Below are 13,263 nucleotides of genomic sequence, written 5' to 3' on the forward strand. Positions count from 1 at the left end.
GGGTGGAGCTAGACACACTGGAGTCTCATGATTGGTCAAAAGAATCGTCACTTCCTGTTCGACAGCGGTAATAAAGGACAAACACAAAATGCACCATGTTTAAATATCCTGTGGATTTTGAGAGTCATTTGAAGGCTTTTTGAAGGTTTTTGCGACTATTGTTGGCGCGTCGCAACGTCCCGTATACGACCTTGGAGATGCAGACCTTCTTAGGAACAATTGATCCCGGTTTACTGTGTCACATTCTTCGTCTTTGATGAATTTATTGGCGGTCTACACGATGTCGCGCCGCTGTGATTTAGTGATGTGTAAAGGTACAGTTGGCTGTGGAAATCAGGGTTTACCGTACTAAACTGTACTGAACCAAACCGGACCACTTGGTGGAAACAGGTCTAATCTTTATTCCTCTGTACAGCAGAGAGTCCACAATGAGATGAAGCATACTGAGCTCCTCAACAACACGCCTGTTCTGTCTATTAAACATAAGGCATCCCTCTTAACTCTACAGTCGAGTGAATTCAGTTCTAAATAATGTAATTGTTGTGATTATATCCTGGTCCAGTGCAATATAATCACAGCTTTTACATTTGAGGACTCTGCTCTTTCGTTTTCTGCCACAGGGGTCGGAATAAAAGGTCAAAATCAATCTCATGTCTTCACGCTGATGTGGAGCTACAGTCAGCAGGTTGTTAGCTTCGCTTACTAAAGACGGAAAAGACATCTGTTAAACAGCAACCTCATATACTCTCCAGCACCTCTACAGAAAATATCTTCAATTAACACATGATGTCTCTTTCTCCTTTGAAACAGAAATGAAATCTAAATGCAAGATTTCTTAGTGCCGTTTTTTCCAAATTAAATGCTAAGCTTAAAGCTCATCTGCTTTTCTAGCTCTACTTTTTACCTCCAGACATTGGAGTGGTTCCAATCTTAGAACCTAAATCTCTGCAAGAAGGAACGTTTATTTTCCCAAAATGTTGAACTACTGATTTGACATGTTGTCATACTAAGCATGACTATACTGAGCTGTGCAAACTGCTGTTTCACCAGGCTCTATTTTTAAACCATCTTACTATGCAAATTTCCCAGCCGGTGAGCGTGACACAGCGCATTATAGGAAAACCTGGATCTTGCTCTGCCTTGAAATGCGAGAGCTAAATAAGTTCAGCCTGGATCTGCCAATCATGTTGACACTTTAAAGGGGCAGCTGCAGTGATGGGAGGAAAAACAAGGTAGACAAGGAAGACAGAGGGAGAGAAAAAGAAAAGGAGAGACAGTTCTAGTTATTTCTACAGGGACGAGTTTGGTCCTGGAATATGTCTCCTTCCTCCTACAGCTCCAAACCTTTCTCTCTCAATATTCTGCCTCGTTTGATATCACAGAAGGAAGTGAACACACAACATAGAACTCTTTCTCAAAGCTACGGCACAGTTAAAGGACAGTTTTTATCCTGGGCCTGCAAAACACTCATCTGATAAATGATATAGATTCTCCTAATGAGACAATGAGTGTACAATTAATATCTAATGAATTGCTAAAGCAAAGGAGTATTGAACTGGCAGGCAGTTGCTGCAAACAGACTGCTTAAAGCGTGACACATTATAAGATGAACTGAAGGTGCCAGATTACAGTTAAGTAGTCAATTCAATTTTAAATTCTTACATGCCTGGATTTGGGCTCTCCATTAAAAGCCAGATTTCCACTGCAAGAACTTTCCCCAGTGACTAGGAACCTTTAGAGGAACTTCATTTATTTCCATTAAGTCAACGGTCCAAATCAAGTTCTTGGGACATAATTCACCCACCTAAATAGTCCCCTATCTGGGATTTGGAGGCTTGGGTTTACAGAGCTGAAGATGTGTGATTGTTGAGTACTGAAAGGTTTAAAGCCAGTTTTTTTTTTGTTTTATCTGAGGCTGCAAACAAATGTGTTGTTTTTTGTTCAGTCAGCTGATGCAGATTTATTAACTGACGACAAAGTCTGAAATTTCTTGGAGCACTGTCCTAGTATGATCATTTATGATGTCTGGACTAATCCCCTAAAAGTCCATGATGTCTTTATATCGCAGCACATTGTAGTGAATCTATAGATCCAGATTAAACCATAATCTGGTCTCCATTGTATTTCTGTGATGCACTGTGGCTTCACTGCATCATGTGCATAAAACCAACAAAACCAAGCACATACATGTGTTCACTCTCAAGGACTGAACAGGTCGTTTTTTTATCATAAAATGTGAAGGGACTGTGTCATTTATTTTGACAAGCAGACGGGGAATAAGAACGACAGAGACGGGCATTGATATGCAATGAGTGCACCCAGACTGACTTAAACCAGCAATGTTGTCGTTCATGGTCACGGTCTTAACCCCCAATAGGAAGCCAAGGTGCAGAGAAACTGCAGACAGAGCCTCCGCAGGGTCTGCATAACAAACTACACCCATGACTTTAAGAGTCAGGCTGGCTTTTATTCTTATCTATAAAATGACAAACTAGGCCACTGAGAGGTGAGACAACCTGTCCCTATTCACAGGAAGTTTCATATGAGTGCCTTAAAATCAAAACAAAGGATATTCATCACAAACATTTTACCTTAAAAGAATAAAAAATAGTGTATTTAGCAATACGCAGCAATAGAGGATGAACTCTGAGTATAACTTCCCTCTAAAAACTCAACAGCTGTCTGTGCGATTCATCCTCAAACATTTTGCATATCCTACTTCTATTTGCATTTAGGCTTGAAAGGACTTATTATTTTGATATTTATGTTTCTAATTTTCTTTTAGAACTTTCAAATAAATCAAGCTTCTTTACGTCTATTGTAAATGGGATTGGAGATGTATAGGAGATGTAAAACGTTCTGGTATTTCACAAGTCAAAAAAAAAAAAAGGATATAAATTTGAATATATGTTCATCTTTTCTATCCTATTTGCAACTCATGACCCCTTTAGATTCATGTTAAAAGTCCTCCATGGGTTACCCAGAGGCTTGGGACCTTTTCCATGCAGGTTTAAACCCATGAGGAGATGAATTAGAAATAAGAAGTAGCTAATTTCTAAATGTGGTCATATTGTCATGCGATGGATATGAACTTTCTTGAATAACTGCCGTCTCTACTGGATCATCTCTTAAAAATACAAAAATAATCTGTTTTGTTTATTTGTTTTTGTCCATCTGGGTCTTCCATGTTGCATCATCTCCTTCTATGTCCCTTTGATGATGCTGTTTTAAATCAGTAATATCTACTGTGTGTGCGTGAAGGATTCACACCTTTGCTCCTCACTTAGTAAGCTCCCTTGCTTCTCCTTTTCATCGTCATCGCTTCATATCTGTGTAAATCTGCCGACTTGTTGGTTTGTGTGCCTCCCTTTTTTCTGAGGCCAGATGGATGTGGGAGTGCGCAGACTGCAGAGCCAGTTACAGTGACAAACCTTGCTATTAAAGACACCAGGGGAGGCTGAGAAATCAGCCAGGTAATCCAGCAGCAAAGCCCAGCTGCTCACTAAAACTAAAAGAGAGGGAGCGGGACATCAACCCAACAAAAAAAAAGAGAGAGAGAGAGAGAGAGAGAGAGCTCTTGGCTTTGCTAGAGAGAGAGATCCATGGTTTGTTTGAATGTGTCTCTCTCCTTCTGGAGTGGCAACCTTTAACCCACAGTATCAGGCTTTGTGTGAATGGGGCAGACACAGACAGGGACGGGCACACACACACACACACACACACACATGAAAGAGACCATCCAAAAAAAATGCTTGGCAGAGCAGACAGACATCTGACACTGGAGCCCACCACCCCGTCCACTTCCACCCCAATCCCCCCTTTCCTCATTGAGCGCACTCCCACCTTCCTCATCTTTTGTTTCACATGAGTGTTACACCCCAGGAGGTGGGCTGACTTCACTGAGCACTGCAGTGAGGTGAACACAGGACACACTCCACACCAGATCTATTCTATCGGCTATCTATTAGTCTGATCTGGCCCCTTTTATCATCTCAATTTGGCCCTTTGATTGTTAAGAAACAGGAATTAATTTAAAGGTTTTAGATATAAAGATGTTATTTGAAACTCAACATTTGCCATGATGAATAAATAAATACTAATATAACAGTTTAACTTTTTTTACAATTATAGAAGTAATAGTAGAGTAATGGTTGCAGTAGAAACATGATCTACTATGATTTATGAATCTCAGTCCACAGAACAGAAGTGATCATAATGAGGATGAAGTGTCAAAATGAATGACTTAATGTGACTGAATCCATCAGAGCATGTTGGGGATGTGTCATCAGATAAATGGTAAACAGGTGGATCACAGCGTGCGACTGTAGCATTATTTAGCATGTTGTTTTTTTTATCGTATTATTAGCTTTATAATAATCGATCATTCAAGGCCATTTGACTAAACTTTTGGGGCGTCTGCTGTCTGAAACTGAATCAGGATTTATTTACCATCCCAACACATATTGTAATATATTATGCACAATAAAACATATACTATGTACTTATATATAAATGCATATATTTAAATATATAACCCTCATGATATATGTCAAATGAATGTCTATAAATGTTTAGATACTGGTCTGATTAAATCAACAATAGGAAAACGTGCAGGACTTGTGAAGTGTAGTTTGTTGACAGTAAATTATATATTTGTGCATTTAATGTTAAATATTCTTTACTATCACAAAATACAGAGTGAATGTAAACATCCAGACTGTTTGATACTTCATACATAAAGAGTACCATGAGGTCTGAGGCTGAACAGACATGCCTTAACATGTCCACTGCATACAATCGACCAAATATAAACATTAAGGTCACTGAAAAAGGTTGGAAAATTTGAACATTTTTGTGCATATTATTTGAAATAGTGTACACAGGTCACATGGATGAATACTTCCTGTAGAAAGATTTCTGTCAATCTGACTCTATTTCTAAGAAACTAAGACAAATGTAAACAAGCCCTGCCCACTATGACCATTATTAATAATAATAATAATAATAATAATAATAATAAATTAGATTTATATAACGCTTTTCTAAATACTCAAAGACGCTTTGACAGGAAACAACAAAAAAACAAAGCAAAAACTAAGAGAACAAGGTTGTTCTATGACCTGGTTGAGGTCGTGAAAAAAAATTAGCCCTGGAAATTAGATTAAATACATATTTCAATATATTTTGGCCCTTCGATACACAGTATTTGATGTGCTTATTTATACAAAAGGGCTTTTTAAAACATCGTTTTGAACAGTTTTTCAGTTAATTTATCTAGAAAGCTGTAACTTATCCAAAAATGTTCCAGAAGGCACAATGAGAATTGGCTGACATTTTTCAATATCTACATAATTACACACCTCATGTATTTTAAATTCATGTCTACAAAGACTTTTTGATACTTTTCAAAGCTAAAATATATCATTAAGTCGATTTGTGGGCCTAAATGTAAATGACTTTCCAGACAATTTAACCCGTGCTTAAACCTGTCCCGTGTACGATAATAATCCATGTAAACATGTAGGTGGGGTCTAATGGAGCCATTATAAGCCAAGATGGGGATTCCAGGGGGGCTGCATAGCATCATATAGTTTCACTGTTGTTAACCATTGTTATTACTGCGTAAAGTCACCACATCTTACTCCACGTCAGCATGCAGACGCGTTGGGTCTTTACAGTCTATGGTTGGGGGGGCGGGGGGGACTCTTACCTGAGCTGTCCATGGTGCTGCAGTCCTCCTCTCTCAGCGGGCCTGCCTTCGGTCCAAGAGTGGCCGCTATGGAGCCCGCGAGTGTGCCACTGCTGCCGCCGCTGCTGCTGCCGATGTTGAAGCTCTCTCCCCCGCTATCGACCAACTGCAAAGATTCATAGCCATCGTAACTGGTCTTTTTCTTGTAGGCCCCGAGCAAGCTCATAACCGAAGGACAACAAAATCGCAAAAAATAGACAAAAGAAGAAGACGTAGTAGATTACGCTGCGTAACCACCACCACCTCCACCACCACCACAGCCTCCTCCTCCTCCTCCTCCTCCTCCTCCTCCGGTGCTGCTACTGCTTCTTCCACATGTCCGAAGAGGAGAGGACGACCCGTCTCCTCTTCTTTTTTTTTTTATTAGTACAAAGTAATATCCTGCCGGCCGGGTGGTCTTCTTCCTTTCCCCCTCTTTCCCTCCCTCTCTTCCTCTCCTTGTTTCCTTTTGTCGCCTCCTCTTCCCTCAGCAGCTCGGAGACGCTTCTTTCTGCAAACGCTGCTGGTGCTATCTGCTATGCTAACTGTCGCTGTAAGTCCCCGACTGAGTAAAAGGGAAATCCACCCCAACACACACAACCCTGTGATGTCAGTGCTGCATCTATTATTCACAAAGGCGTTTCTAAAACACAAGTTGGGGATTCGCCTAAAGCCAAATTGTCCTTAAAATAGATCAATACAAGACGATTTCATTTAAAAAAATAACATATAACACAATAAGGACCGATTAAATAATATAAGGATATCATGAAGCTGAATACATTTCACAGAACATATCTTACACTCTTATCCCCAATCTGTTGATACCAATATACAGTAAATACTAAAACATGGTAATAACATTTATTGGCAAAAATATCTTCTTTCAAATTCTAAAATCTTAACATTATTGTATTTATCCGACTACAATTTTAAATATTCTTCTCCTATGTATTCATTTTAATATCTTATTGCTTTTATGTGTCGTATTTTATTTTTTCATTTTTATACATGTATTTTTAATTCTTATTGGTGTGCATTAGTTTCTCAGTGATTTTATCAATGATTTTTATAAACTACTTTTTCGTCAATAACTTTTCTGCACTCTTGTAAAGCACTTTGAACTGCAATTTAATTTGTCTGAAAGGTGCTATATAAATAAAGTTTGATTGATTGATTGATTGATTGATTTTTCATCAATATCTAAAAGGTAGCCTTTTTTTGTTTTGTTTTGTTTTGTATTGTCTGTTTTTCTTGTTTTCTTGTGTTGTTTTTTTTTTCTTTCTGTTCCTGATTTTATTTAATTTGTAATTTATTCTATTTATTCCCATGGTTACTGCGGTGAATGTCAGAGCACCAGGGGGTTAAATGATCTTTATAATGGTGAAAAAATCAATAAAAATCTATGTAAAATAAAAATTAAAAATTAAAGGTAGCCCTCTAGAATGATTTGAATAAACAGGTTTGTTTGGACTTTTTAATCTATCGTTTTATTGCTATGATAAATGGAAAATTACATTTTTCTTTAAGGAGCTTGGAAATTAGCTTGTTTTTGCATTTGGCGTGACTTACTATACTACTTTTTTTAAAAGATAGTTCATTCTAACCTGTATACCAAAATTGTAAAATTGTGTATTTGGATTTGAAGCCGAGCCTCGATTGCCGTCCAGTTTGCCCACATGCTCCTGTAAATAACATATTTCTACGACTGTGTCACTGTTCCTGTTTTGAGTTGGTTTCCCCTTTAAATGTCGTTCAGGCTTTTAACTAATTGTGATTTTCCTTCATGGGGTTTTGTCAAGAGGAAAGCGATTGTTCCACTTTCAAGCATTTTTTTTTAGTCGTTTTCATGGAATATTTTCTATTTCAATTCAAACTTTGAAGAATAAGGTCAGCTATGATAAATGTGTCCATATTGATTGGTTTGCAGATTATTAAGGACGCTGTTCAAAATATCTCAGAGTTCAAATTTGCTCTTAAAAATTCAAAACATGTATTCAATTTATGTTAATGTAACAGAGAAAATGTAAAACTCTTTACCTGCACTCACAAATCTTTGGTCTATTTAAGAGTGTAAGGATTTTTAGAACATCTTGGTCACTTTTAAAGACAAAGTGACCAAGCATCTGCTCTATTTAAATGCAAGACAGATGCATCATATATATATGTATGCAGATGGGCGGTGTCTGCTGTACATAATGTGCAGACAACAGGTGATAAGTGTACTAAAAGATGCATTGTCATTAATAAAGAGAGGGTGCATGTGCAGAAATAAAAAGACGCATGTGTTCATTCATAAAACCTTTTTTTTTTTTTACCTTATTCTATAAATAAGGAGAACATTATTGAGTCTTGGCTCATAACAGAGTGGATTTATTTCAGTCCTGTGATGGGAATGGACAAGAACCCGTGGCTTACTCCTCATAAAAGGTTAAATTAAGAGTAGTCATATTCAGCACTGAGACAACATCGTCATGCTTTGTTAGAAAAAAAGAGCCCTCACTCTGCATCACAGGGTACTTTCTCTGCTCCAACTCATCTAATAATATCGTTAGACATCAATAGGCTCTTTGTGACTCAATCAAAATCTAACTTTTTTTTAAATTTAGCTCCAAATTTGTGATTTTGGCTCCTGGGATCAATGAATGTGGGACAAAAAAAACACAGTGACCACTGATGGCATGCTTCCTTCCTTGGCCTTGTCCCCTTGGCAACTGAAAGCCAGCATGGTTCTGAAAAGGAGGACATGAGCCTGGGAAACTCTTTTGGTCCAGCAGACGGGAGCCCAAAAAGCACAGCGGGAACGGAATGTCCAAAAGGGAGGAACGAACGAAACCCCCTCCGTCACCGGACGCAGAGTGCTGCCGCTCCATTGTGGAAAACTAAGCTTCCTGTCCGTTTCCTAAACCGTGCCTACCCTGTATTTACCCCTTGATGACTGTTTGGGACAATGATGCAGGTGCAAGAAAAAGCATCACATGATCGGGGATTAACACATGAAGTCAACGTGTACAGTTTAGGAAAGTTGAGTCCACTGACAGAAGTTTCACTAATAATTGTTAAAATCCACTTTTCAAGCAAATTCCCAAAATATTTAAGTTAAGTCCGATTTGTACTTCTGCATCAAATCTACGCCGTAGCATACCCAGTGGGTTCCCATAGCCCTGATTCTACATTTGGAGTCTGACATGCACCTCCTCAAAAAATGTAACTATGCGTTGAAACGATGCCAACATTAAAGTCTTTCTATGTGATTTTTCACACTTAAATATAATATAAATCAAGTATATCCTCTGAAAATAACTCTGTGAGTCATGACTGTCTACAATGGGTGTAACACCCGAGTCCCACTGTCTGTGATGTTTTCAGAGTTTTCAGAGTCCTATCTTCACTTTGTTTACATCGCCCGGACGGCCGGCTGACTCCTCCCCTCGTGTATAAAAGTTGTTTAATTGAGGGACTAGAGAAAAGAAGAATAACATACTGTACTCACTGCTTAACTGTGTTTCTAGATCACGCTCATTTCAGGTAAATTTACATGCAGTGTGAAGATACCAGCATAATAAAGATCGCTAGCATTAGCATGCTAACACAACAATGCAGCGCAAGTTGTTTTGGTTTCATGCTGGTGCTCAAGGGCGACATCTGCTGGATCAAAACATCACATATAAAGCCTTTAATTTTGAATGTAGAAGATGTTGATGTTGTCTTTTGGGTGAAGAGCCCAAGATAAATGTCTCCCTTTGTGGGACAATAAAGTTCATCTTGAATCTTGACACCTACTCCCCCGCAGCAGCGGTTTGAGGCATTCAAATAACAACAAATAAAGATTCAGTCTTCATGCTGATAGTCTTGTTTACTTTTGCTGCTCATTAAGAGGCATCAGTAATCATTTCAGTCTGTTCAATAACCAGCTGAAAGCTTCTCACGGGAGCTTTAATATTAGCTTTCATCAAAGAGTAAACACCCGCAACAGAGCTGGTGTAGTATATGCTTAGTGACCTGCAGTTAAATCTGGAACATTGTAAAGCAGGTTGTAAACATCTATGAAGAGACTTTATAATAACCTTTAAAGGATTCATTCATTCACAATCCTTTATAAGAACTCCTGAAAAGCCTCAACATCGTTATTACATACTGACTATGACCTCATGTCAAAGAATCTTTATCACTACTTTAAGAATCTCTACCACAGGTTTCCATGGTTTCTCTCCATGATTCTTGAGGATCGGCTGAGGATTAATGATTATCCTCATAACAGTTAAAGCAGAATCCAGGAATCTGCTGGATCAGCTGCAGGACCCGGCTCAACAAGACAGACGGTGGACTTGAATCTGAGGCTTCAGGTCCTTTAATTCAAACACTCTCGTTTTTTTTAGCCGTGGAAACTGGATGATAACAGATGAGCATTTTGCTACTATACGTGTCTTTATAGAAAAACTGAACAGTATCCAAGCTGCCCTGGTTAGCACACTATAGCACTGAGCTGTTAGGAACTGAAAGCTGTCGTATTTGTCCTGTTAGCACTGAGTGAGGTGCAGATTCTCCACCTGTTTACTTCCTCTTGGTCCCTTTCTTTAATGGAAAAAGGTTGAAAAAACAAAAATAAGTGTTCTTTTAAATGCATGGATGCAAACAGATACTTATTAATTTGAGCAACTTTGTACTTTTAAGACGGTTTAATGTAAACAACATATTCCAAATTGTAATCCATGTAGAGGGTGTATTCATTTAACTCTTTTCTCCTGCTCTGAAAGAGTCTCGATGACTCGTCTTAAACTCGGATTGGTTGCATAAACGTATCGTTACAAATGGCATTTTTTGGTGAATAGCTCTCCACTGCCCGTTATATCAATCCTGAAGGGAGTCAAATGTTAAAGGAACTTCTACTTTTGAGGCACATATCTGTGCAGAATCAAAGTTTGGATAAACACGTGTGTACATATTCACATGTGTTTACATACTGCCATATGTCCTATGCTGTTTGCTTTATTTCTTACTATATTCTTTTTTACTTTTGTATATTGTGTTGAGTTTTATTGTAGCCTACATATAAATTACATTTTTCATATTTCTAACTTTTATCTTTTAAGTTATCTGTTGTGCCTTTTTGCCTTTATTGATAGAACAGCTGAAGAGAGACAGGACATGATTGGAGGAGAGAGTGGGGGGGTTACATGCAGAGGGGGAGGCGAGTTCGGATTTGAACCAACAGCCGCTGCGATGAGGACTACAGCATCAAAACATGGGGCACTCAACCTAACCACTGTTAGACTACCCAACGCCCCCCTATACCGTCTATCTTTACGCATGTATTCTGTGTAGGAGCTATTGTAACGCCCAAACTCCCCTGTGGTTAATAAACTATTTCTGATTCTTTACTTTAGTAGGCCTTTTGAAATATTTCTAGTCCACTAGAGAAATATTGCATATTTTACTCCACAACATTTATTAGATAACTTGAATAACACAAAATACAGTCATTTAATATAACAATATGTAGCCTATGGAGAATTCACAAACTACCAACATGACACATGCTGATTAAAAATGAGCTCAACTTAATTATACATTCAGCTACAACACATTAGTGCAGCCATCACATAATACATCTACATTTAGAATCCAAAAGATAACCATATTATTCATTCTGTTCCCCTCATATGTCTGGTCTTTCTCCTCCGGTTCACTGAGACTTTAAAACTGAATTTCCGTCCAATATGTCTCTATTTACTGCACCACACATCATGCCAGCAAAAGGTGACTCAGTCAACTTTATGATCATCGCATGAAAAGCCCACAGCAGGCTGCGTTAAGCTGATCACGTGACGTGCGTGACGCAGGTGGTGATATGCCATTGGACAGTAAGAGAGCTAGCTTTTGATCATGATGCTGGTTTTTTTTTCCTGATTACTCTGACAATTTAAGATTCAACAAATAAAAACAATCAGGTCTAAAAATGACAACAAAAAAAATTCGGGTTATTCTTAAATCAAGACGAAAACCGTTTTTTCAAAGAATAAATCTATTTGCGTAAAATGTGTGATGCGCCTTTAAAATGTGATGTGTCCTGGAATGCCGCTACTGAAACCATAAACTGAAATGAGAGCCGACATTCACACATTTTAAGCCCTGGGGACACTCGCAAATGACTCCCATGTTAGTTTATAATAAATCTAAACCTCCGGAACAAAAATGAAAGTCATTTATGTTCGTGTGCGCGTAAAGCAAAAACAGAGGCCCTTTAAGCAAACATTGCCAAGGTTGTGATTTTTAGATGAAATTGAAGAAAGAATCATCTTAAAACAGGTGCATCTTGATCGTAACCTCTGTTTCCACTGAGCACAGACGCACTGTGTGTGTGGAGGGGGGGGGGGAGTGATTTTTCCAGAGGTAGCCTGTTATTACGTAACACCTCAAAACAGATCGTGATGCTCACTCTCTCTTCTTCTTCTTCTTCTTCTTCTCTGCCCCGCTCAGAGATGTAACACTGAGCCAATTAACATGCCTCACATTTAAACAAGAGATTAGCAGACATGATGTGTAAGAATCCTGCAGATCGGCTTTACCTGTCAGAGCGCTTCTTACTACCATTCTCTCTGGATCGCCGTCTTGCTTGAAGATGCGTTTATAAAACCCAAGGCTCCGCTCACACCGACCTTTGATTTGTCATTCGCAGCAGCCAGCCCAAAGGTCAAACCGTAAAAAAAAAAAACGCCCCCCCACCCCCTGACACACACTGGCCCCGCTCCAAATCAACCTGTCGTTAGATTTACAGAAGCAGCATCAGGATACGGTATCATCATATAATCACTATTTGGCAAATGGGGCAACAAAACAAGGTACCCGCCGCGATGGCGTTTGGTAGATCTGTATATGATGTGGATGAGGTTTAACGCCGAGGCAGGAGGCAGAGTGATGGTTTAAATATCTGTGCAGCAGAAACAGCGCCGCTTAGCGCACGCTGTGGGAGTTGCAAGCGAGGACGCGCAAAACCTGGGATGGACTTCACAAACAGGCTGACATGAAATAATGGTAATGTGAGACAGGAGAGCTCTAGTGAAATGCACCAATAGAATTCAAGTTATAATGGAGGTTAAAGAAAAAATTGTAATCTCGCCACAAAACAGCAGAGGGCGCCCTTCCTCAACAGGAATCAGAATAATAACAAAGTAAGAAATGCAACACTAACCCTTCTGCACACTCATTTAATTATGCAGTAAAGATGCAAAAAGCAGCAGCTGAGAGCCTTCTGTCAGAGGTAAACACAACGAGTGAGGGTGTAATCCTCAGAGCCGAGCACTGCTTCATGCACATGGGGTTTATTTACAGATCTGAGAGGATTAGACGAGAGAGAGAGAGAGAGGAGGGGATATATAGACAGTACTTATATGTGTGTGTGTGCATGTGTGTACATGTGCATGTTATTCTGTAGCCTACTTTGTTTGAAGTATCCACCACAGCTTTTGTGTTCAGTGCACGTCAGCACACCCTCCTCCTCCTCCTCCTGCTGCTGCTGCTGCTTCCTGTTTCTC

The 13,263-nt window shown here is 39.1% G+C and overlaps 1 protein-coding gene across 3 annotated transcripts in view; it reads right to left on the bottom strand.

Annotated features, from left to right (window-relative positions):
• dnajc6 (DnaJ (Hsp40) homolog, subfamily C, member 6) overlaps positions 1–12,580 on the bottom strand; it is a 45,097-nt gene extending 32,517 nt beyond the window's left edge. The window contains exons 1-2 of one of the 3 annotated variants that reach the window (XM_020652737.3): positions 12,298–12,580; positions 5,711–5,855 (exon numbers count right to left, since the gene is read on the bottom strand). In XM_020652737.3, the coding sequence (XP_020508393.1) occupies positions 5,711–5,723 (13 nt within the window). In that variant the 5' untranslated portion in view covers positions 5,724–5,855; positions 12,298–12,580. Of the gene's footprint in view, positions 1–5,710; positions 6,009–12,297 lie in introns of those variants that run through there. The other 2 variants (XM_020652735.3, XM_020652736.3) reach the window with 2 other exon arrangements.
• Positions 12,581–13,263: the final 683 nt, after the last annotated feature.

Source organism: Labrus bergylta, chromosome 6 (assembly GCF_963930695.1).
Source record: "Labrus bergylta chromosome 6, fLabBer1.1, whole genome shotgun sequence".
NCBI classification, from domain to species: domain Eukaryota; kingdom Metazoa; phylum Chordata; class Actinopteri; order Labriformes; family Labridae; genus Labrus; species Labrus bergylta.